General features: G+C 45.7%; 1 protein-coding gene and 1 pseudogene across 2 annotated transcripts; both read right to left on the bottom strand.

Moving 5' to 3' along the window:
* Positions 1 to 4,709: 4,709 nt before the first annotated feature.
* Positions 4,710 to 14,352, bottom strand: LOC138801548 (sulfotransferase 1C4-like). 2 transcript variants are annotated; one of them, XM_069984485.1, is made up of 8 exons: positions 14,245 to 14,352; positions 12,994 to 13,166; positions 10,581 to 10,706; positions 10,389 to 10,486; positions 9,245 to 9,371; positions 6,378 to 6,472; positions 6,118 to 6,298; positions 4,710 to 5,122 (listed from the first exon to the last, which is right to left on the bottom strand). In XM_069984485.1, exons 2-8 carry the CDS (start codon positions 13,163 to 13,165, stop codon positions 5,010 to 5,012), a joined length of 912 nt encoding a protein of 303 aa, XP_069840586.1. In that variant the 5' UTR covers position 13,166; positions 14,245 to 14,352; the 3' UTR covers positions 4,710 to 5,009. The 2 variants fall into 2 exon arrangements, with proteins under 2 accessions (XP_069840586.1, XP_069840587.1); XM_069984486.1 differs by having other exon boundaries at positions 12,994 to 13,181; positions 14,245 to 14,338.
* Positions 14,353 to 16,122: 1,770 nt separating this feature from the next.
* LOC138801867 (sulfotransferase 1C1-like) lies at positions 16,123 to 25,918 on the bottom strand (annotated as a pseudogene).
* Positions 25,919 to 26,525: the final 607 nt, after the last annotated feature.

The raw sequence follows: 26,525 nt of genomic DNA, 5'->3' as shown, positions 1-26,525 counted from the left end.
CACATGTCACACTGCCCCGACCACCCTCCAAAGCCCCAGACAGATTCCTCCCCACATTCACTCCTGCCTTCCCCCCAACATTAATTCCCCCATTCACACTGGGTGGACCGGTGTGTTCTGGGACAGAAAGAGATTTTGTACCATCAGCGTCATTGGGTACCAGGACCGGAGCCACCTCCACAGGACAGGCCACTGGTCCCTTTAGAAAGGACCGAACAGCCTGCCTGGACTGTTTAGAGGCAGCCCCTGCCCTATTTCTGCTGGTACCCTCTGCCTCATCAGTACTAGACTCCTCCGCACGATCTGGTCCAGCAACACCAATACAAAATAAAGGTTTAAGTCCAGTCTTTCTCTTGGGAGGCGAAGGCATCTTAGCCCCGGCAGCATCCCGACGATGACACCGCTGCCCCAAAGGAACAGCAGCGCCAGCGCCAAGCGCCACCGGAGCTCCCGCAGCTGACACCGGCACACACCCGCTCCCCCCTCCCGTCAGGGAGCGAGCTGATGTACCAGTGCCTTTAACGTCACTGCCCACCGCTGGGCCACCTCTCCTGCCACTGCCCGCCACTGGGCCAATATCACTGTCCGACCTTACGGCCGGTTCCTCACCTGCTCCACCTCTGCTACTGCAAACAGAGATGGAGCTTACCGCCATACTAGACTCCATACTCTCCCCATTCTCCTGCACTGAGTCCACAACAGAACTCAGGCTGGGCTGAGATATGGGGTTCACACAGTGAGCTGACCCTGAGGCCAGTTCGGGGGGCACAGGGAGGGGGGAATTTACAAATGTTACCTGCTCCTGAAGCTTGGTGGTCTTTACCTTGGTCTTTCTCCCAGGCGCCTCCTCTGGTAACTCATCTCCGAATACGAAGTCCTGGAGGCGCCCTGGTGACTCCAGGAGCTGGATCTGGGCCATCAGCGCCCCTCCCTGGTAACTGGTGTTGCTTTCATCCCCCGAACCGCGGCTAGATGACAATGCTGCTTGCCCTGCAGGGAGCCCACTGTATGGGGTCTGTTGTTGGGGACCCCCGGGTGGATTCGGCTCAACATCACGTACCTCCGCAGCGTCTCCTTCCTCCTCCACCCGGCTCTCTGGCTGGAGCCCTCTCAGCCTTCTCTGCCTTTCTCTCTCTGTTTGAGCAAAACGATCATCATTCTGAAGTTTCTCTTTAAACGGCCCACTGTTCTCCAAAATAAAAGTTCTCTTTTTCACAATCTTTTTGATGTCAACTTTCAGACATTTCATTTTCGCTGTTAGCTCAGCCTTTTGCTGCTTAGCAGCAGTGTCCATCAATGCTTTTACAGCACATACCTCCTCCTGGAGCTTGTACAGCTGGTTTCTGGCTTCCTCATACCCACAGAGGCTTGCAGCAATCCGTAGGCCATAGGTCTGCCCCGTCTCTTGGGACCGCTGCACCCCCCAATCTTCCTCCACACCTTCATGGGCAGACAGCCTTGCTCCAGGAGGAGTGTCACTGCACAGATTTTCCTGGCTGGTTTCCACAGTTATTCCAGAACTTCTGGCACTTGTAGTTCCACAACTTGCTGTAGCCTTGCGGCTACCCTTTGTTACCTCAGGTTCAGGGGCGGCTGGAGAAGCATCGCTGCACCTCCTAGTAGAACGCCTCAGCCCTGGGACCTCTGATGGTATTCCCTCTGTTGGTCGCTGGATTCCTCTGCCCCCCACGGACCTGGTTCGGGGGGCAGGAGTTGGGACTCTCCTTGGCTCGCTCATGCCTGAAAACCTGCTCCCTCCCTGGGGAGGAGAGAGCAGGCCCAGGGGCAGATCTTCCTTGCCTGGAGCTCAGGAGCAGCAGCCTCGCACAGCCTCACACAGCAGGACCACACCCAAAACTAATTGGATCACCACTCCAGAGCTGCACTCAGTATTCTGCTGGTGGGGTCACTGTGTACATACATTACATTACTGATCCTGTTGTATACTCCAGAGCTGCACTCACTGTTTTGTTGTTGGGGTCCCATGATACATGCTTCAGCAGACAGTATCACACATGATAAGTTTGGATACACCATTACTGTATAACTTTGGCAGCTGTCCTCCCCTCTGGTTCCTTCCTGTGGGAAGCGGGCCCCCTCCTCTCCTCATGGCCTGCAGTATATATTGATGATTAGAGATGAGCGAACAGGGTTCGGGTTCAAGACCATCCGAACCCGAATGTTCTGTATTTGATTAGCTGGGGCTGCTGAACTTGGATAAAGCTCTAAGGTTGTCTGGAAAACATGGATACAGCTAATGACTATATCCATGTTTTCCACATAGCCTTAGGGCTTTATCCAAGTTCAGCAGCCACCGCTTATCAAATGCTGAAAGTTCGGGTTCGGATGGACTCCAGCTGCTCCAGGTTCGCTCATCTCTATTGATGATACCGTATAGTTGTGACTGTATCTTATCTCCGGCACAGCAGCATCTCGTGTTTGTCCTGTCTTCTCAGATTACATGTTTTCAGCTCGGTCCCCATTCTTGTCCCCCCATTAGCTAAATGATGTGTATCCAAGGACATGACGTGTATCCAGGGCCAGCCTTAGGGTGGATGGCACCCTGTGCAGAATTAGCTTTAGTTACCCCCCCCCCCCCCCCATCAAACATCAGACATCAAAATCAGCAGGTCCTGAGACCAGAATGTATACAGGGAGTGTGCTAATATACTGTGCAGGGAGTGCGCTTATATACTGTGCAGGGAGTGTGCTAATATACTGTGCAGGGAGTGCCCTAATATACTGTGCAGGGAGTGCGCTAATATACTGTGCAGGGAGTGTGCTAATATACTGTGCAGGGAGTGTGCTAATATACTGTGCAGGGAGTGCGCTAATATACTGTGCAGGGAGTGCGCTAATATACTGTGCAGGGAGTGCGCTAATATACTGTGCAGGGAGTGTGCTAATATACTGTGCAGGGAGTGTGCTAATATACTGTGCAGGGAGTGTGCTAATATACTGTGCAGGGAGTGCGCTTATATACTGTGCAGGGAGTGCGCTAATATACTGTGCAGGGAGCATCTGCATGCAACCCTTCTATAGTGTTAGGGTGGTATTACACGGAACGATAATCGGCCGAATTGGCCCGATTCGGCCGATTATCGCTCCGTGTAATAAATGCAACGATCAGCCGATGACAACGATCATCGGCTGATCGTTGATAAAGTTTAGAACCTATTTTCGTCGGGCGCCGACCGCGCACCGCTGCGTGTAATAGCGGTGCGTGGCCGGCGACTAACGATATACATTACCCATCCACGTTCCAGGGCTGCTCCTGCCGTCCGCTTCTCCCTGCGTCCCGCGCGCGCTCTAGCGTCACAGAGGCCTGTCAGCTGATAGGCCGCTCAGCCAATCACAGGCCGCGGCGGTCCCGGCCTGTGATTGGCTGAGCGGCCTACCAGCTGACAGGCTGCTGTGACGCTAGAGAGCGCGCGGGACCCCCGGGAGAAGAGGACGCAGGAGCAGCCCTGGAACGTGGATGGGTAATGTATGCCAGTTTAGCAAGGGCTGCAAGGACATCGGTAACGATGTCCTTGCAGCTCTTGTCAAACGATTATCGGGCCGTGTAATAGGCCCAGTAAACGAGCAACGATCTAGCAGATCGCTGCTCGTTTACAGGTATTATCGGGCCCTGCTCGGCCCGTGTAATACCACCCTTAGTCTCGGCCATGAGTGCTCCCTGACAGTAGGGGCTGCAGCACTTGTGGAAGTATAAGCTTACCTTCTGACTGTGGCGGGGACGTCTACATACCTGCTAAGGTCGTGTCTGTACCAGCTGGGAGTCACTGTATTTAGCGACAAGAATGACACTGAGCGCATAGATGATTAACAGACAAGTGTGAACTGCGCTTACATATTTACTTCTATAGAATGTGAAGGGGTTTGGGTGCCAGGTCTGCTGTCACATCCTGGTTCTGTATCAGACTAATATGGAGGAGAAAAGACAACCTGCCTGCACTGACTATACTCAGGTATAATGGACTGTTGTAGTAAAAGCTGTGTGCACAATACATGACAGGTGACTGTACAGATATTGGGTGTTGATGGTTCCTGTAAAGGCATATTGGATGAGACAGTGTGATGTAAGAGCTGTTCTATGTGCTGTCTCTCTCCCGTTTCTCTATCCTCCCCTCTCACAGGATTCAGCCTAACAGAGAGAAAGAGAAACTGAAGCTGCATCCCCCTCCTCTCACTCCTCCTTATGTTGTACCATTTGCTGTATTATTCTAGATGAATTCTTTGGTGCCTGAGGACACTTACATTGAACATGAACATTTACAGGGAAGGAAGAGAGGAGGAGTAACACACAAAGAAAGAGTGCCACAAACAGAAAGAGCCACACACAAAGAAGTTGTACACATCGGAAGAGTCACATACAGAGGAGGAGTCACACACAGGGGAGGAGTCAGCCATAGAAGAGGAGTCACACACAGAAGAGTTTTCACCCACAAAGGAGGAGTAACCCACAGAGCAGGAGAAACCCACAGAGGATGAGTCACACACATAGGAGGAGTCACACAACAGAGGAGGAGTCGCCCATAGAGGAGGAGTCACACACATAGGAGTAGTCACACACAGAGGATAGTCACACAAAGGGGCGGAGTCACACACAGAGGAGGAGCCACACAGAGGAGGAGTCACTCTAATTTGTATCTCCATATATTTCCAGAGCAGACAAGGTGCATTACATAGACCGAACTCTATGCAGCATTTGTTAACCATTTTTTATTTAAAAACCTCCTTTTATGCTCCTTTTCTCATTGGGCATTAGGGCACGACTATGATCAGTGACTCCATCTTAGCTACATTGTCTATTAGAATCTGAGGCAGTCTGAAAAGTATCATCAGTAGGAGCCATGAGAGCAACTTTAGGGTCAGTTATCCAATTTATCAGCTAGATTGGTGACTGATTTTCCTGAAGCTGCTGGAGGGGATGCTGGTGGTGCTGGTGGTGGTGGGGCAGGGGGTTGGGCGTCATTATTCAACCAGCTTCATACACAATACATGTCTCATAGCTCAGTGCGGAAGTGCAGCCCGCTCCCCTCCATCTTCTTCTTGTATACCTCATCAAATATAATATTTTGGGCCACCAAGAAATGATTCTTCCAGTCACCGACTTTACCTGAAAGAAAGATACAACAAGGGGTTAATCACAAGCAGTTTGGGGCGCCCCATGGTCGTCATCTCCATCATCGGGGTGGAATGATTAGAGGATAGACATGATGCCTGTGTAGTGGAGGAGTGGACTGTTCCATCTGACTGAGCGCAGGACACTGGTGGCTTCCTCCAGGGCAGTCAGAGAGTGCCACAGATCTCATCGCACTGTATCAGGAGAGGTGACGGTGAAATGTGATCAATTATTTGGAACACTGTCTAGGTTTGTGCGTCCATCTGGATAGAACTATTGTGACAGGTATGGTAGAGTTCTCTCTATACACATAAACCTTTGTTCATGGGTTCTGAATGGAAAGAGGAGGGGTAAGTTGCTTCCAGACACCTCTGGAGGCAGACTGCAAAAGGATCAGACAGTTAAAGTCCAACAAGTCTGATCATCATCTAGATTCTAGGGGATAGAGGCTGGATAGAAGATCCTCATATATAAGCATTAAAATAGAGACTACCTCTGTAACTATAACAGCAACACATTTTGAGACCACGAGTACTTAGTAATAGGTGTATATTGAACGCTACCGCATTAAACAGGTAAATCTCTATTGTAACATTTTTTATACTTGGCTGGGGGTAATATAAAAATACTCACCCCAATTCCCTGCAGTTGCCATCCTGACTCCACTCATCACCACTTCTTTCTGGTTCCTGTGATGTGTCATCCCTGCTCAGCCAGTCATTGACTATGATGCTGTCCCACGTTAGTCAATGATTGACTGAGCAGGCAGGAAGGCCTGTCTGGGGAGCCATATGGTCTGGAAGTCATAGAGTGGCAGCTATGGGGGATTGGGGTAGGTAAGTATGACTTCTAACTTTTACACTGCCCCTAGCCATATCATTACCCCCCCCCCCCCCCCAGCCAACCTCCCACATGTATGAGGAAGACCAGAGGGTTGAAACTGTGTCCAGGTTCTGTCTTGGGACAATAAGGTCACTCTAGAATCTCACCTTTTCTCATGAAGGGGGAGATGGACTGGTCAAATATAAAAGAGGGCAGGACACTGAAGTTGGCCATTGGGTTCTCCTTCATGGTGTCAAATAATGTGTGGTGGCAAATGGTATTTAGAGCTTCCTCTGTCAGGTTTTTGCCCAGAAATTTTGATATTTTCCTTATTTCTCTCTTTGGGTCCTGATGACAGAATTTAGAGGAAAATGTTAGAGAAGTAGCTGAGTGCCCACGTAAGTTATATGGAGGTCACTGTCCTCACCTCCTTCATGTCCTCGTAAAAGAGATAGAGAATCTGGTGTTTGTTTTTTGCTTTCCACCATCCAATGACATGGTCAAACCAGCTACCCCAAGCAACTAAAAGAAGGACATAACATTAGAAAAAGAAAACAGGAATATGGTGAGGAAAGTCTGAGAAACACACTGGAAGCTGCAAAGACCATTGTGAGGAAACAGTGAGAAACAGGATGAATTAAGGCTTAAGAATATAATAAGGAAACAAGATGAGGAACAATATGAGAAAAGACTAAATAATATGGCGAGGATGAATTTAATAATGAAACACTGGTAAAAGGAATATGAGGAACAACATGCTGAAGAATTGATGAGGACCATGGTAGAATAGTAGAATAGAATAGCAAAATTGTGAGGAACATGGTGAAGAAACACCAAAGAATATGGTGAAGAAACACTGAGGAAAAAGGTGACCGCCCCCCCCCCCCCCCACTAAGAAACATGTTATGGAAACAATGAGAAACATGGTGAGGAAACACTGGGGAACATGGTAACGCGCCAACATTGTCCATGGTTGGAGCACCACCCTGGACCTCCAGGAGCATGCTCTGGCAGCTTCATTGTGGACACGGATCTTCTGTGCCTCGTTCACGACTGGGTGAGATGGATACCCAATGGCCTCCCTAGTAACCTGGGGTGCCATGGTTCCGCACCACCCGTTGGGAGGATTCTCCTCCTGACAGCTGTGCGACAATTAGTATTGCGACTGGCAGGTCTCCCTGTCTATCAGTTGGTCTCATACCAGGTTAGTGTGGTTGGTCAGGGATCAGGGGGTTGGTCCAGTCATGTTCTTGACCAGGCCCCTTACCTTTTTCTTAACTTTCCGTAGTTCCCATAGTCCACACTGGCTATTAGTCTTTACAGGAGTGCTCAGCGTACATTTGCATCTATATTGTGTGTTGTTATACCTGGCTTTTTCTGACATCAACTCTTGTTTCCTTGACTACTGTATTTGGATCCTAATTTTGTGCTATGTTATCCCTTTGGTTTGACCCTGGCCCGTACCACTATCCCTTGGTGTTTGTCTGCCTTGTCTCTGTTCTGTGTTTTAACTATGGCCTCAGGTAAGGGACCATCACTCCAGTTGTCTGCAGTCGCCTAGGGCTGTCTGAGGTAGGTAGAAGCGTCAGCTGGGTGAGACCAGGCTAAGGCTCACTGTCTGTATCCCCTCGCCATCCCTTCTCTGGCTGTAATCCACCTCTGGAGTTGATAAGAAGGAATAGGATGTAGAAATGCTGAATAATATAATGAGAAAAAACTGAGAAACATGTCGAGAAAACAATAGGGCAATACATAGGATACCCCAAGGAGCATAGGAAATGAGATGTAATATTGCTGTGTGGCGGTGGTGGTACAGTAAGGTGGGCTTGGGTACACTTGGGCACTTTTCACGGTGGCCACGAGTGGTGCTAGAACTCACCCCCAGACACATAAAAAAAAAGATAGCCCAAGTGTAAGGTGTATTTGCAGTTGTGGCGACACAATAGGACTGAGTCCAGCACTTAGATAAGGTGACCTCTATACTTGAGAAGACTTCAGTGCAATTCAAGACAAAAATAGTAACAACTTAAAGAGCAGGTGCAGGTGACAGAGGTGAAGAATAGTTTACTTTGCCGGGATGTTGTAGTAGTGTAGAAGAGTGCTCACGTTTAGATACTTTCTATCTGACTGCCTTCTGCCTACACACTATCGGTGACCACCCTGTGAGGTAGTACGAGCCCCAGGCCTTTACAACTAGGTATAGCAGATTTTTCGAGGTTTCCCAGAAGAGTCTTGCATAGTCAGTAAGATACTTCAGCTTTCACTATTCGTCTTACTGGGGATCAGTTCCTTGATTTGGAAACTGTCCTGAGAATACTGGAGAAGGATCACTGGTGAAGGCAAGGGGTACCCTAGAGGACGGTTATCACTCCTGAAGGTTTAGCACTGCAACTTAAGAAAAGTTTCTTGCATAGAAGAAGAATCTGTTTTAAGTCTCTAGTCCCTGACAAGGGTCCTGGCCTGGGGAAGGCCCAGCTTCACTGCAGCAGGAGCTCTCTCTCTTGTTTGTGTCTCTCTCCCCACCATCTACTAACTGAAGAAGACCACCTATCAGGAACTAACCAGGAGAGAGGAGAAGTATAATAGGTAGGGGGAGTGTGGAAAGCGCCTGCACCTGTGATTGGACAAAACTATAAAACACATCTTAACCCTTTACCTTCAGCTGTGCTCAGCTAGGAAAACATAGTCATACAACAGAGAGTTACACCCAGTGAGAAAATATACTAACAGTACCTTCATCCCCCTTTGTGTGATACAGAAGTGCTTTACCCAGGTGGAATAAAACTTAGTAGACCACCCGAACCAGGACACCACAATATGATGTGGAAACACAGTGATGAATAGCGAGGAATGCGGTAAGGAAAGGATTGTAAAATATAGTAAGTTGAGGAAACCATGAGCAAGAACATAGTGAGGAAATATTGAGCATAGGGTGAGGAAACAAGGAAGATGGTATGTCACCTATGAAGCATTTTGTTGGAAAATGTAGAAAAATATTAGGAGGGAATAGTAAGGAATATGGTGAGGAAACAGTGAGGACTATAATGAGGATTACAGAAGAACATGGGGAGGAAACAGTGAGGACTATAATGAGGATTACAGAAGAACATGGGGAGGAAACAGTGAGGACTATAATGAGGATTATGGAAGAATCTGGTGTGGAACATGTTGAGGAAAAGCAGAGGAACACAGTGAGGAAACTTTGGTACTGTACATGGTGAGAAAATAGTGATGGTTAGAGTGGAGAAAGGAATAAGGGGAATAAGTCAGAAATATTGAGTCTCCTTATCTTACTGTTTCCAGACAAGAATGTAGAGAAGTATTCATTCCACGTCCCAGGATCTGGTAAAACTTTATTCATCCTCTGGAAATGGAAGAAGGAGACCATGCAGTCTTTGGCATTCCGAGCAAAGTAAATCACCTGACAGTAGGGGAGAAAAACACCAATAAAGGAGTTGGATAATACATGGTACCAAGAACACGTCTTCAGGTCATTCCTAAGAGATTCACACTAAAGCGATAAGATCCAGAATCAGAACCATGGCCTCCGTAACCATCATGTACCAGCCAAGTCGACAGCAAAGAAAACGAAAGTCCACTTACGTCCCGGTTCCAGCGCCGGGGCCTGCATCACACTGCTCTGCTCCCCAGCCACTTCCTGGTCTGAGACGGGCTTGGGACATGATGTTTCAATCATGCTCCCTACAGATGCAGAATGGCTGAGCAGGTTGGAAACATCACATCTCAAGACCTGGAAGGGGCCGGGGAGCAGAGCAGCGTGATGCAGGCCCCAGCGCTGGAACTGGAAGGTAAGTGGACTTTGTTATTTTCATCCACCCCCTCCCCAACCATAGTGAAAAAAAGGCCTCCTTTAAGGCCAATTTAAGTCTTTCACCATCTGGGCAGCTTCTTAAAATTTATAACTTTGACATTAGCAAGTTATTTGGTCTAGATATCCAACCCCAAATCTCTCCACCCGGATCTGATTCCCATCTTAGCCCTAGGATAAATGGTTCTGGTTGGAGACAGATCAGGTTGTAGGCCGAAGAATCTTATGTTGTCTGGGGTCTCATTCCTGCCTAGGTCATGTTTAGCCTGTAGACGTGCAGAACAAGAACATTATGAGACACAGGATATCAAAAACAATTGTTAACCCTGCACAACTGTGTGGGAACGGTGATGGCGTCCTGCAGGCTGGATACACAGCTATGGATTATCAACACAGCAGTGTGCATGGTGAGAAGAAATGGTGAAATGGTAGATAATCACATGGGTGAAGGTCCCATGCCTGGTGGACCACAACCGAGGTGACCATTGTACATATATTGTAGAAATATCTCTTTAAGAATTATCCCTATAATAATTTCAGAAAGACGACCCAGAATTTGTAGAGTTCCCTGTTAAATCTCAATTCTTAAGGTCTCCATAATTTGTTCACCTTAACGTTCTTCTCCCAAAAAGATGGTGGTACAAGCTGTATTGGAAGATGAGTTTTTAGGAGGCGCGGTGACTCCATGGCGTTAGCAGCTTCCACTCCTAAAACATATGAAGATCAGAAAGCAGTCAGGTATTTGTTGCAGTTTTGTTGCAGTGAGACATCTACATGTTATAGGCCTGAGGTCTCCGTTACCTGACGGTATGGGCTTTACATTTATTTCTATGAAGGGCACCTTGACAAAACACGGGGCCCGCATGCTCCTCTCCACGTCCCCGTTTAGGATTATCAGGTCCACGATTTCCTGCATCCATGTGGTTCCTGCAACAACAAGGTATGAACCTTCACACCTCAACGTAAACATTCTATTAACGGACCTGCAACTTTAACTAGGCTATTAATGTGATAGGTACTAATGGCTGCCTTGCAAAAACTCTGAACTACCTCAAGAAATAATTGAGCTGTATTAATCTTTATTGTACCACCATTTTAATCCCTTGACTCAAATTCACTACAGATTTGCACATCCCCAGGTACATGTATGGCAATGAGTGACGTCAGTAAATTACCACAGGTCCCAGCAACCAGCCAGGGACCTCCCATCACTCGCTTTAGATGGGGAATGTTGCAAACAATGTGTCTGTAATGATGGACCAGCTGAAGTGACAGTTAAATGGTGGTGGTGGTAATGGTGGTGGTGGTGGGAAAGGGGGGGGGTGGAGGGTGGCTTCTGAAAGCTCTCCTGTCCTTGTCTCCTTCTATGTTTGTGGGAGGAGCTATGAGTCAGGAGAGAACAGCAGCCCTGGCACAGTACAGTATGTATATCCACTTCCTACCCTGATGGTTACCCAGACCCCTTTGTTCTACCTAATAGTTGTCCCTGTCCACCCCTGTTGCTGTAACTAATAGTCACCCTTGTCCCCTGTTGCTGTACCTAATAGTTGTCCCTGTCCACTGTTGCTGCAACTGATAGTCATTCCTGTCCCCTGTTGCTGTACCTAAAGACACCCCTGAACTGTACAGGATAACTTTAGAAACAAGTTTAGACAAAGCGGTTAACGCTTCAGTATAATTACCAATCCCTTGTAATATTGAAGATAGGTTTTCCTTGAGTTGTAAAGTGTATCAGGTAGAAGACTTGTATAGTAGAAAAGGGGTTTCCAGGGGGGACCTGTCTAGGTAGTGCAGGACTCTGAAACTTGGCTGTAGATACTTAGAAGAAGAATCCTGTATTTGTGACATCTGGGTGGAACTAATCCCTCGAGCAATATCATCGGGGTACTTCGGCTTGTAGCAATCTTATCAAACATGCTGGGGACAGTCCTGTTCAACAGAAGGACTTCCTGAGAATACTTGTAGAATGTGGTCACCCTGGATGTAGACACGTTGTGGACCCCATTAATGATAGTTGCCCCTCTTAGGGTTTAGTAGACCATTGTTGCTTGCAAGTAATTTGAAATGAAACCAGTCTTTAGCAAGATTAGGCACCTGGTTACAGGGTCCAGGTCCTGAGGGAACTCATTCTCTGGATCAGCAGCAGTTGACCTATCAGGTACACACAGACTAAGAACTAAAATGACCTAAGGCCCATTACCCACTTACCACTACCCTCTACTTAAGGGTGACACTGGGCTAATTGCCTATAGGTGGACGGACGACGGAATCCTTGGGTAAGTTTAAGTTTTACAAAGTTCTTACAACATTAAACAAGACCGGTCAGATTTGAATAATACGTCTCAGTCCTTCATGCCAAGGGTTAACTATTGAGGGTGGCGCGGTGAGACCGTGATTAGATCCTGGCGGGTAAGTGGCAATGAGGTAATTGATGATATTATGTCAGGGATCGGGTTCTCTAAACCCATAATTAAGATATTACTATATAACCAGATAAGAGAACCACAAGGGAGGGGGGCACATACTTTACTCTGGACTAAAAGACTTTGCTCAGTTACATTGCACTTCATTGTAAGTCTCCTCACTCTTGGTAGAACAGGTTCCAGAAAACCGGGGAGATTTTATTAGAAAGTTGGGTAGGAGCTGTCACGGCGGCCATATTGGTTCCTTCATACAATTTGGAAGGATCTGACAGAAGAGGACTTCTATTCCCTGTGAACTGGCTCTTTAAGTCCTTCCTCCTGTCTCACTTATGTTCGGCTTTATGTTTCGTAATATTGGAGCATAATTATTTACCTATGTCTGTACTGGACCTGAGGAACTCCGATCCCTGCCCGCACCATCCCCCTCACTAAACATGGCATTGTGTTCTCAGGAACATTACCCGGGCACAGTAAACACTCATGAGTCTGCCACAGTACAAAGTGTATCTAAGTCTATCATGTGTGATACTATCTGCTGAGCCATGTATCTTCTGAGCTGCTGTATATAATCCTACCTATTCACCACTAGGGGGGGGAATCACTATATACAGATTTATATTGCTTCCATAGTGTTCAGTACTAGATGTATAAATTCATACATAGACTTATTAAACATCTGGACCTATAAGTGGTACTATAGACCGTACCTTAATATCGGCACAGTGGGCGGAGCTATTAGTATTGGGGGCGGGCCATCTGGCCACACTGGTGGTGTCAGGGGCGTCACCTACCGGCTTTAGGAAATGTAGATATCAATATATCGTCCTCTCGCGCCTGAAAGTTGTAGATCTGGTCCCAGATTTCACAGGTTGTGGCGGGGAACAGGATGCCCTGGATCTCCCCCATTGTAAAGGTCACGTCCTTCATCTTCTCAGTTAATGCCTTCATTAATTCTGGATCCATTCTGGAGTCATAAAACCTGAGTTTAGATTTTTGGATGATTGTGGTTTAAATAAAAATATCCGTAATAAAAACATTCCTTATCGTCCTATAATAAAACTTTCCCCATCTCCCTATAATTAAGTGTTCCCGGTCACCCTATAATAAAATGTTCCCCCCCTCAGATCCTGAATGATAGAAGTCCTAGGTCTTCTTCTACCCCCCCCCCCCTTCCATCTCTTCTTCTTGTCAGTGCATCTAATGTTTATTGTTCGTTCTCTTATACCTGCTGTTGGGATATTATTCCCCATTCTCTTGGTTTTATTTCCTTTTGACTTCTGAAGTGTGACTCTACTTGGATTTCATTCTACTTACACCATTTGTTCTCTAATAATTGCTTTAGCTAAATTTGCTTAGTATGTTTGTGTACAATTGTCTAAGAAAATTTTTTTTTGCAATAAAAATTAGTTACAAAAAAAATAAAACGTTCCTCAAATAAAACGTCCCTATAATAAAACATTCCCCTTCGCTCTATAATAAAATGTTCCTCGTCCCCATATAATAAAACGTTCCCGGTCGCCCTATAATCAAACGTTCCACATCGCCCTATAATCAAACGTTCCTCATCGCCCAATAATAAAACATTCCTCGTCGCCCAATAATAAAACACGTTCCTCATCGCCCTATGATAAACTGTTTCCGGTCGCCCTATAATCAAACGTTCCACATCGCCCTATAATCAAACGTTCCTCATCGCCCAATAATAAAACATTCCTCATCGCCCTATAATAAAACGTTCCTCATCGCCCTATGATAAACTGTTTCCGGTCCCCCTATAATAAAACGTTCCTCATCGCCCTATGATAAACTGTTCCCGGTCGCCCTATAATAAAACGTTTCTCATCGCCCAATTATAAAACGTTCGTCATCGCCCTATGATAAACTGTTCCCGATCGCCCTATAAATAAAACATTCCTCGTCGCTCTATAATAAAATGATTCCGGTCGCCCTATACTACAACCTTCCTCATCGTCCTATAATAAAACGTTAATGATTCCAGCGTTGTCAGGAGTCGCCGTGGTCACTGCTGTATCATATCTTACCTGCCGCTCGCCACCTCTCTCTCCGTCGCTCCTGTTTCTTCCTCTTTGCTTTCTGTTCCACCTTTGTCCTTTTATTCCTCTCCTTTATGTAACTTATACTTGTTTGCTTATTTTTTTATATCGGTTAATGCCTCCTAGTTACCTTCCCCGCTATAGCCCCGCCCCCGTGAGTAGACCCCGCCCTCTTCCTGTCCTCTATCCAGGGACATATGGGTCATTCACCTGTCCACATTTTGCACTGTATGTTAGACTTTTGTAACTTTTTTAGTGTATTGCAGTTTTAAACTGTGTCATGACAGATCAGACAAGATTTCCTCTGCTAATCCGGACATTTGGGCCTCCATAGCTCTGCCATGAGACCATAATGCGTGCGCTTATTTGATCTGTCAGGTATATTCTAACTGTCCAGCCACCGGCTGAAGTCCTGTCATGTTGCTTTGAGAGGTTACGGTTTATCATGGTGTGGACTGTCATGGCGGAGTTTCCCTGTATATGACCCTCACTATAAGGACCTTACATTGATGGCAGTATAGAGAGGTTGGGGATTGCCTATAACCCTGATCTCAGATGCCATTTGCTGTGCTGTAGCCCAGGTGCTGTGTGCAGATGTTGTGGCAGCTGGTGAGCTTCTGGTGTTTGGGGTTGTTTGTCACTGTGGCCAGAAGTGGCAGTACCCACCCCGGGATGCACGGGCACAGGTCCTTTGGTAGAACAGTAGTGTGGGTGCAGGTGCAGGGTGCGGCTCAAGAGATGGCAGAGGCTTAACAAGAAGTTGATGTTTACTTATTAACTTCAGCGCAATACGCAATACAACAACTGACAGCTCACAGGAGCTAGTGCAAAAAGAGGATAACAACAATACAGTAGAGACTAGAGAGGTAGTTAGAAGAGAAGGCTTGGGTGCGAGGGTAGTATATGGGCTGGGTAGGAGCACTTGCCTAGTTAGTAGAAGTACTTTGCCGGGATGTGTGTAGAAAAGGTACTTGAAGAAGAATCCTTGTACTCATGTTTAGATGTTAGTGCATCTGACCATCATCTGCCAACACAAGTTCGGAGACGAGTGGACGAGTGGCGTCTGTAAGGTACTTCGGTTTGTAGCAACTTTGCCTTACTCCGTCCTTCTGCTTTTCTCTTAGGGGGTTACTGTTCTGACTGAAAGAAACCTCAGCGTAGACAAGGGTGGTCCTAATGTCCTCATTACCCCACCTCTAGGGCTTAGCACTGTATAGTGCAGGTATCAGTCTCTCTGGGAACAGGTCTTGTCTCTTCCCTGCCTAGACCACAACTAACTAGCCACAGGAAACCCCTATGCTGTCTAGGATTGTGTCACAGGAACTAAAGGTAAGCGAAGGGTAGAGAAGAGGCACCTGTGATTGGTCGGATGGAGTGGAAAGCACAGTTGCCAGCACTTGGTATGACACCTGAGAGAGCTACATTCTAAAAGGCCGTTAGAACCCCGTAGTGGGACACTACATACTCCCCCACTTAGAGTCAAACACACAGAGAAGGAGTCACAGACTGAGGAGTCACAAACAGAGAATTTGCACATATAGAAGAATTCACACACACATGAGGAGTCACATACAAAAGAGCCACATACAGTGGAGGAGTCACACAAAGGAAGAGCCACACACAGAGGAAGAGTCACTCACAGAGGAGGAGCCACACACCAATTTGTACATTTTGTGAGTGTACTATATCGGACTGGGCCTCCTCACTGGATTACCCAGACATAAGACTCTGCACTTGTGGATCATTATTTCGGTCTGTATCTACATACATCTCCAGGATCTATTAATGTTTAACCGCTATGAAACTCAGTATATAGGAGATCACAAAGCAGACAAGGCGCATTACATAGATTGGACTCTATGCAGCATTTGTTAACCTTTTTTATTTAAAAATCTCCTTTTATGCCTCGTTTCTCTTTGACCATCAGGGCAAGGCAATGAGCAGTGACTCCATCTTAGCTGCATAGGAAATTGAGGTAGTCTGACAATCATCATCATCAATCATCAGTAGGAGCCATGAGAGCAACTTTAGGGTCAGCCGTCCCATTCATTCGCTAGATTGGTGACTGATTTTCCTGTAGTTGGTGCTGGTGGTGGTGGGGCAGGAGGTTGGGTGTCATTATTCCCCCAGCTTCTTACACAATAAATGTCTCATAGCTCAGTGCGGAAGTGCAGCCCGCTCCCCTCCATCTTCTTCTTGTATACCTCATCAAATATAATATTTTGGGCCACCAAGAAAGATTCTTCCAGTCACTGACTTTACCTGAAAGAAAGATAGAACAAGGGGTTAATCACAAGCAGTTTGGGGCGCCCCACGGTCGTGATCTCCATCATCGGGGTGGAATGATTAGAGGATAGACATGATGCCTGTGTAGTGGAGGAGTGGACTGTTCCATCTGACTGAGCGCAGGACACTGGTGGCTTCCTCCAGGGCAGTCAGAGAGTGCCACAGATCTCATCGCACTGTATCAGGAGAGGTGACGGTGAAATGTGATCAATTATTTGGAACACTGTCTAGGTTTGCGCGTCCATCTGGATAGAACTATTGTGACAGGTATGGTAGAGTTCTCTCTATACACATAAACCTTTGTTCATGGGTTCTGAATGGAGAGAGGAGGGGTAAGTTGCTGCCTGACACCTATGGAGGCAGACTGCAAAAGGATCAGACAGTTGAAGTCCAACAAGTCTGATCATCATCTAGGGGATAGAGGCTGGATAGAAGATCCTCATATCCAAGCATTAAAATAGAGACTACATTTGTACTGTAACAGCAACGCGTTTTAAGACCACAAGTACTTACAGGTGTATATTGAACGCTACCTCATTAAACAGGTAAATCTCTATTGTAACATTTTTTATACTTGGCTGGGGGTAATATAAAAATACTTACCCCAATCCCCTGCAGTTGCCATTCTGACTCCACTCATCACCACTTGTTTTTGGTTGCTGTGATGTGTCATCCCTGCTCAGCCAGTCATTGACCATGATGCTGTCCCACATTAGTCAATGATTGACTGAGCAGGCAGGAAGGCCTGTCTGGGGAGCCATATACAGAAACACATCCAAAGGAACAGCAATGAAGTTGGCCATTGGGTTCTCCTTCATGGTGTCGAATAATGTGTGGTGGCAGATTGTATTTAGAGCTTCCTCTGTCAGGTTTTTGCCCAGAAATTTTGATATTTTTCTTATTTCTCACTTTGGGTCCTGATGACAGAATTTAGAGGAAAATGTGAGAAAAGTAGCTGAGTGCCAACGTAAGTTATATGGAGGTCACTGTCCTCACCTCCTTCATGTCCTCGTAAAAGAGATAGAGAATCTGGTGTTTGTTTTTTGCTTTCCACCATCCAATGACATGGTCAAACCAGCTCCCCCAAGCAACTAAAAGAAGGACATAACATTAGAAAAAGAAAACAGGAATATGGTGAGGAAAGTCTGAGAAAACATGGTGAGTAAAAGATGAGAAACACGCTGAAAGCTGCAAAGACCATTGTGAGGAAACAGTGAGAAACAGGATGAAGAAAGGCTGAAGAATAAATAAGGAAACAAGATGAGAAAAGGCTGAATAATATGGCGAGGATGAATTTAATAATGAAACACTGGTAAAAGGAAAAATTGCTGCTGAAAAATTGATGAGGACCATTACAAAATAGTAGAACAGAATAGAAAAATTTTGAGGAACATGGTAAGGAAACACTGAGGAATATAGTGAAGTGACATTGTGACGAAAACTAAAGAACATGGTGAGAGAACACCAAAGATTATGGTGAAGAAACAATGAGGAACGTGGTGGAAAAAGAAAAAACACCACTAAGAAACATGAAACAAGAAACATGTTGAGAAAACAATGAGAAACATGGTGAGGAAACACTGGGGAACATGGTAACGAAACACAGAGAAACATGCTGAAGAAAAACTTAGAAACATGGCGAGAAAACACTGAGGAACATGGTAAAGAAACACCAAGGAACATGATGGGGAAACACTGTGAATGTGGTGAGGAAACACTGAGGAACACTATGAAACATTGTCAGGAAACACTGAGGAACATGGTGAGAGAACACCAAAGAACATAGTGAGGAAACACTGAAGAACAGGTCGGGGCAGACAGAATTCTCTTGTAGTAGTAGACAGGAGGTCTCACGAGGAGGAGAGCAACAATCAGAAAAAGATCCTGGAGGGTCAGGAGGAGAATGATCATGAAGAGGACAACAGCGGCAGTGGAGAGAAGAAGTATATATGGTAAGGAAACATTGCGGAACATGGTGAGATATAGCTGTGAAACAGAATTAGGAAATGCTGAAGAACATGGTGTGGACTACAAAAGTACGTGGTGAGGAAACTATAATGTGAAGACTATAATGTGGATTATGGAAGAACATGGGGAGGAAACAGTGAGGACTATAATGTGGATTATGGAAGAACATGGGGAGGAAACAGTGAGGACTATAATGTGGATTATGGAAGAACATGGGGAGGAAACAGTGAGGACTATAATGTGGATTATGGAAGAACATGGGGAGGAAACAGTGAGGACTATAATGTGGATTATGGAAGAACATGGGGAGGAAACAGTGAGGACTATAATGTGGATTATGGAAGTACATGGGGAGGAAACAGTGAGGACTAACTATAATGTGGATCATGGAACAATTTGGTGTGGAACATGTTGAAGAATAGCAGAGGAACACTGTGAGGAAACTTAGGTATATGATGAGAAAATAGTGATGGTTAGAGTGGAGAAAGGATAATAGTGGGGAATAAGTCCGGAATATTGAGTCTCCTTATCTCACTGTTTCCTGACAAGAATGTAGAGAAGTATTCATTCCACGTCCCAGGATCCGGTAAAATTCTATTCATCCTCTGGAAATGGAAGAAGGAGACCATGCAGTCTTTGGCATTCTGAGCAAAGTAAATCACCTTCCAGGAGGGAAGAAAAACATCAATAAAGGAGTTGGATAATACATTGTACCAAGAAGGCATCTTCAGGTCATTCCTAAGAGATTCACACTAAAGCAATAAGATCCAGAATCAGAACCATGGCCTCCGTAACCATCATGTACCAGCCAAGACAACAGACAGCAAAGAAGACAAAAGTCTACTAACCTCCCGGTTTCAGCGCTGGGGCCTGCATCACACTGCTCTGCTCCCCAGCCACTTCCTGGTCTGAGACGCTCAGCCATTTACTGAGAGAGGCAAATCCCCCCTACAGATGCAGAATGGCTGAGCAGGTTGGAAACATCACATCTGTTTATTTTGTCTAGAAATCCAACCCCAAATCCCTCCACCCAGCCCTGATTCCCATCTCAGCCCTAGAATAAAAGGTTTTGGTTGGAGACAGATCAGGTTGTAGGTAGAGATGAGCAAACCGGTTCGGCCGGTATGGGATCCGGGTCGGATTTTTCAAAAAGTACGAGTCTGATCGGATTCAGATTTTTGGAAGTCCGCTCCGATTTTTTTTTCTTTCTTTCTAAAATGGCAGCCTCCATTTTAGAAAGCAGGAAGTGTTCCGGGCGGGAAAATCGCTTTCCCATGATGCCCGGAACACATCCAATCAGCAGGGACGTTGCACTAGCCCACCCCCTGTGACATCGGTATAGCTTTAAGTGCTATACAGATATCCAAGTACTATAGTGGCACCCTTGTGAGAGTGTATATGACATACAGTACGTGTTTTCCTAAGACACAAATATTGACTACTGCTGCTCCTGCCTGGCCTCCATGTTGACTACTGCTGCTCCTGCCCTGGCTTCCATGTTGGCTACTCCTGCTCCTGCCTGGCCTCCATGTTGACTACTGCTGCTCCTGTACTGGACTCAAATGACTGGACCTCCACTGGCCTCCAATGACTACTGCTGCTCCTTTACTGCATTTCTGACCTTTTTCCTGCATAGACCCTTTAATGGTGAATTTCCTGCATAGACCCTGTAATGGTGAATATTGAATAAAAAAAAAAAAAATTACTTTGAGATATTGAAAAGATAATGATGTTACTGACACGTAGAGCCCTAAATGGACTTTCCTTTCCTCCAAGAATCTTATGTTGAACACAGGCTATCGAAATCAATTGTTTACCATGCACAACTGTGTGGGAATGGTTATGGCGTCCTGCAGGCTGGATACACAGCTATTGATTATTAACACAGCAGTATGGATGATGAGAAGAAATGGTAAACAATCACATGGGTGAATGTCCATTGCCCAGTGAACCACAACCCATGTGACCATTGTACATATATTGTAGGAATATATTTTTATCCCTAATATAATTTCAGAAAGAGGAATTTGTTCACCTTAACGTTCTTCTCCCAAAAAGATGGTGGTACAAGCTGTATTGGAAGATGAGTTTTTAGGAGGCGCGGTGACTCCATGGCGTTAGCAGCTTCTACTCCTAAATCATATGAAGATCAGAAAGCAGTCAGGTATTTGTTGCATATTTGTCGCAGTGGGACATCTACGTGTTATAGGCCTGAGGGCTCCGTTACCTGGCAGCCTGGGCTTTACAATTTAAGTCTATGAAGGGCACCTTGATAAAGCACGGGGCCCGCATGCTCCTCTCCACGTCCCCGTTTAGCATTATCAGATCCACAATCTCCTGCATCATCGTGGTTCCTGCAACAACAAGGTATGAACCTTCACACCTCAACGTAAACATTCTATTAACGGACCTGCAATTTTAACTCATTAATGTGACAGCTACTAATGGCTGCCTTTCCAACGAGAAATAATTCACCTATATCAATCTTTATTATACCACCATTTAAATCCCTTGACTTAAATTCACTACGCATTTGCACGTCCCCACGTACATGTACAGAAATGAATGACGTCAGTGAATTGTCACAGGTCCCAACAACAAGCCAGCGAACTATCATCAAATGAGGAATGTTGCAATTGATGCGTCTGTAATGAGGGACCAACCACAGTGAGAATGACATTGGTGGTGGTGGTGGTGGGGGGGGGTTCTGAAAGCTCTCCTGACCTGATCGCCTCCTCTGTGTGTGGGAGGAGTTCTGAGTCAGGAGAGAACAGCAGCCCTGGCACAGTACAGTATGTATAACACACCAAATAACCACTTCCTACCCTGATGGTTACCCAGACCCCTGTTGTTCTACCTATTGGTCTCCTTTGTTGCTGTAACTAATAGTCATCCCTGTCCCCTGTTGCTGTACCTAATAGTTGCCCCTGTCCACTGTTGCTGCAACTGATGGTCATCCCTGTCCCCTGTTGCTGCACCTAAAGTCGTCGCTGAACTGTACAGAATAACTTTAGGAACAAGTTTAGACAAAGCGGTTAACGCTGCTTCAGTATAATTAACAATCCCTTGTAATACTGAAGATAGGTTTTTCTTGAGTTGCAAAGTTTATTAGGTAGAAGACTTGTATAGTAGATAAGGGGTTTCCAGGGGGGACCTGTCTAGGTAGTGCAGGACAGTAGATCTAAGAGCACCAGATGTGGGAATATAGGTCCCCAGCTTGGACATCCGGGTGGAACTAATCCCTCGAGTTTACCCAAAGCGATTGAGCAAAATCAGCAGGGTACTTCGGGTCGTGGCAGTCTTAACCAACATGCAGGGGACAGTCCTGTTCCACAGAAGGACTTCCTGAGAATACTTGTAGAATGTGGTCACCCTGGATGTAGACACGTTGTGGACCCCATTAATGATAGTTGCCCCTTTTAGGGTTTAGTAGACCACTGTTGCTTGCAAGTAGTTTGAATTGAAGTTAGTCTTCAGGTCCAGGTCCTGAGGGAACTCTTACTCTGGATCAGCAGCAGTTGACTTATCAGGTACACACAGACTAAGAACTAAAATGACCGAAGAGCCATGATCCAGAACTAACCACTACCCTCTACATTAGAATGACACTGGGTTTATCGCCTACAGTATAGGTGGGAACTTTCTAGAACATGCCTGAGATAGGCCAATGGTGTGGGATGTTACTGGCAATCATACTCTGCACATCCATAGTAACGCATCACACATACAATGCATTAACCCTTATTGCCTTTAATATGCTGGAAATTTCATAGAGAATACACAGTGGCGGCATCTTGTGGCCAAAACTTAATAATGCAGTCTGTAACATAGAATATAGGAATCCCATTGTAAAATATCTTAGTGCCGACTGATATTACACAGACATAGTAGTGGCATATGGGTTCCTGTACACTGCTCTTTTCACCACTGTTAGTGTACCTGATCTTCACTCCTGCTAGTTTACCTAATTGTTGCACCTGTTAGTGTACCTGATTGTGAACGCTGTTAGTGTACCTGATCTTTGTTCTTGTTAGTGTATCTAATGTGGCTTCAGTTACTTTACCTAATTGATGCTCATGTTACTGTACCTGACAGCCGTCCTTGTCACCTGTTGTTGTACCTGATCTTTGCTCCTGTAACTTTACCTTATTGTCATTCCTGTTGCTGTGCCTGGTGGTTGTTGTTAAATAACACATTAAATAAGAGCTCCAACGGACAGGGATCATTTGAGTTTACCCCATTATGGTATAACCGCAATCTGGACAATTTGCCAATAGATCAAACTTGGAAGAAAAAGGTATAAAATATATGAGAAATCTTTATGGATGGAAAATTACAAACATGGGAAAAACCGGAGGTGCAATTCAAGCTTGGGCACAGGGAAAGGCTCACCTATCTTCAATTAAAATATGCAAGTAAAGGTTTAAAGGGGCTGTTCAACCAAAAACTATTTCTTTCAAAGCAGCTGGTGCTGCTCAGTCTTCAAGTACTTATCAGCTGCTGTATGTCCTGCAGGAAATGTTTTTTTTCTTTCCAGTCTGACACAGTGCTTTCTGCTGCCCCCTCTGTTCATGTCAGGAACTGTCCAGAGCAGCAGCAAATCCCCATAAAAAACTCTCCTCTCCAGACTGGAAAGAATTCACCACTTCCTGCAGAACATACAGCAGCTGATAAGTTCTGTAATACTGGAGAATTTTTAATAGAAGTAAATGAACAATCTCTGGCACTTTCTGGCACCAGTTGATTTGAAATAATTTTTAATTTTTTTTTTTTGCTGAACTAGTCGTCGCTCCTGTGTCTGTACCGGATTGTCACTGTTGTTAATGTACATAAAACGTTTTCGTTGTGTCACTATCTTTGTTACACACAGAGAATTTCTAAAACTAGAAAACAGCATTTTTTTCTTTTTTTATGACCTTTTTATGCAAAGAAAGGGTTAATATATCGACCACAATTTACCACTAACAGGAAGAACATTTTGTCAGGAGAAATCACTTGGGTACCTTTAAGTGTTACAAAGTTCTTACAACATAAAACAAGACCGACCAAAACGGACAAATACGTCTCGGTCCTGAATGCCAGGGGTTAACTATCAAGGCTGGCGTGGTGTGACCGTGATTAGATCCTGGCGGGTAGATTACTTTGCTCAGCTACATTGCACTTGTGAGCCTCCTCACTCTTGGTAGAACAGGTTTTTAGTAGAAAGTTGGTTAAGAGCTGGGATGGCGGCCATATTGGTTTCCTTCATACAATTTGGAAGAATTTCTATTCCCTGTGAACTGGCCCTTTAATTCCTACCTCCTGTCTCACTTATGTTTGGCTTTATTTTTCGTAATATTGGAGCAGAATTATTTACCTATGTCTGTAATGGAGCTGAGGAACCCCGATCCCTGCCCGCACCATCCCCCTCACTAAACATGGCATTGTGTTTTCAGTAACATTACCCGGCCACAGTAAACACCCGTGTGTCTGCCACAGTACAAAGTGTATCTAAGTCTATCATGTGTGATACTATCTGCTGAGCCATGTATCTAATCTTAAATTCTATCTGCTGAACTGCTGTATCTAATCCTACCTGTATGATGTTCTGTAAATACCCTTTTCCAGGGTATATGATTACTATGGAGTCTATGATGATGGGGGAGGACCACACTGGGGTGTCAGGAGCGTCACCTACCGGCTTTAGGAAATGTAGAGATCAATATATCGTCCTCTCGTGCCTGAAAGTTGTAGATCTGGTCCCAGATTTCGCAGGGACCAGATCCATTCTGGAATTATAAAACCTGAGTTTAGATTTTTCTGTGATTTTGCTTTAAATGAAAAATCTGTAATAAAACGTTCCTCATCGCCCTATAATAAAACGTTCCTCATCGCCCTATAATAAAACGTTCCTCATCACCTCATAATGTTCCTCATCGCCCTATAATTAAACGTTCCCAGTCGCCCTATAATAAAACATTCCTCATTGCCGTATAATAAAACATTCCTCATCGCCCTATAATAAAACATTTCCGGTCGCCCTATAATACAACGTTCCCCATCGCTCTATAATACAATGTTCCCCATCGCTCTTTAATAAAACGTTCCTCATCGCCCTATAATAAAAAGTTCCTGTTCGCCCTATAATACAACGTTCCTCATCGCCCTATAATAAAACGTTCCTTATCGCCGTGATATAAAACGTTCCTCATCCCCCTGGCTCCAAGAGATTATTGCGACGTTTTCAGGCATTGCCATAGTGCTGTATCATATCTTACCTGCAGCTCGCCACCTCTCTCTCCGTCGCTCCTGTTTCTTCCTCTTTGCTTTCTGTTCCACCTTTGTCCTTTTATTCCTCTCCTTTCTGTAACTTATATTTGTTTGCTTTTTTTTTATATCCGTTAATACTTCCTAGTTTGCCTTTCTTGCTATAGCCCCGCCCCATGAGTAGACCCCGCCCTCAGCCTGTCCTCTATCCAGGGACATATGAGTCATTGACTTGTCCACATTTTCCCCTGTATCTTAGACTTTTGGAACTTTTTTGGTGTGTTGCAGTTTTAGGCTATGTTATACAACGGCCGTGATTTATATGGAAATATACGTGCCATTGCTGCCTAGGTATCCCGGCCGGAGCATATACACATAGTATACGCTCCGGCAGGGATCCCTAGTGGTGCTGCAAACAACGGCCACTCGCTCCATAGTGTGCTGAGGGGAGTTCTGATGCGGGCACGCACGGATGCGCCCGCATCAGAATCCTGCGGACTAAAACATTATCCGGCCGGTACTGCAGTACCGGCCGGGATGATCTTTTCAGAGACCGACCGGAGCGGGGCTGTCTGAACTGACAGACCGCTCAGCCAATCACTGGCCGCGGCGGTCCCGGACAGTGATTGGCTGAGTGGTATTGTCAGTTCAGACAGCCCCGCTCTGAAGCTGCTGCGGCGCAGGACCGGGAGAGAAGGAGAAGACCTGCAGCCCGGACAGGTAATGTATGATGTGTTGAAATCATCGGTCACCGCCGCGCATCGCTATTCCACCGTAGTGATGTGCTGGTGGCAAACAATGATTATAGGGTTTGAATAGTTTGAATCAGCTGATCGTTCTCTCTATTCCACGGAGCGATAATTGGCCGAATCGGGCCGATTATGGCTCTGATTCGGCCGATTAGCGTTCCATGGAATAGGCCCCTTAAGATAGAAGAAGAGTAGGTTTGAGTGCAACGTTAGTACAGGGGATGGGCAGGAGCCCTTGAATAGTTAGTAGAAGTACTCTTCTGGGATGTGTGTAGAATAGGTACTTGAAGAAAAATTTTCATTCTCATGTTTAAATGTCGGTGCATCTGACCTCCATCTGCCAACACAAGTTCAGAGACTGCCACGTGAAGTAGTACGAGTCCCAGCTCTCTGTCTCTGGGTGGAGCTCCCATTCAAGATATCCCCAAGTGGCGAGCGTGTGTCAGTGAGGTACTTCAGCTCGTAGCAACTTTGCCTTACTGGGGATCAATCCTTCTGCTTTTACCTTAGGGAGTTACTGTCCTGACTGAAAGAATCCTCAGCATAGAAAAGGGTGAACCTAATGTCCTGCTACCCCACCTCTAGGGCTTAGCACTGTATAGTGCAGGTTTTAATCTCTCTAAGAACAGGTCTTGTCTCTTCCTTGTCTAGACCAAAACTAACTAGCCACAGGAAACCTCTATGCTGTCTAGGGCTGTGTCACAGGAACTAAGGGTAAGAGAGTGTAAGAAGGGTAGAGAGATTGGTTGGACAACTTAACATACTAAAATCTTTTTTAGGATTGCAGCTGTGCCTAAGGGGTGAAGTGAAATACCTAGTGGCTGGAGTGGAAAGCACAGTTGCCAGCACTTGGTGTGACACCTGAGAGAGTTACATTCTGACAGGCAGTTAGAACCCCGTAGCGGGACACTACATACTCCCTCACGTAGACAAAGCTGTGCTCGGCAAAATTCTAGAAGAAAATAAGGAACACGAGGATGGCATAGCACAGCTGGCTGCAGTTTCCTTCCAAACCTCTTG

This window comes from Dendropsophus ebraccatus, chromosome 9, assembly GCF_027789765.1.
Source record: "Dendropsophus ebraccatus isolate aDenEbr1 chromosome 9, aDenEbr1.pat, whole genome shotgun sequence".
Classification (NCBI taxonomy): Eukaryota; Metazoa; Chordata; class Amphibia; order Anura; family Hylidae; genus Dendropsophus; species Dendropsophus ebraccatus.
Note: the sequence above shows the minus strand (reverse complement) of the source record. Positions and strands in the feature narration are given on the sequence as shown.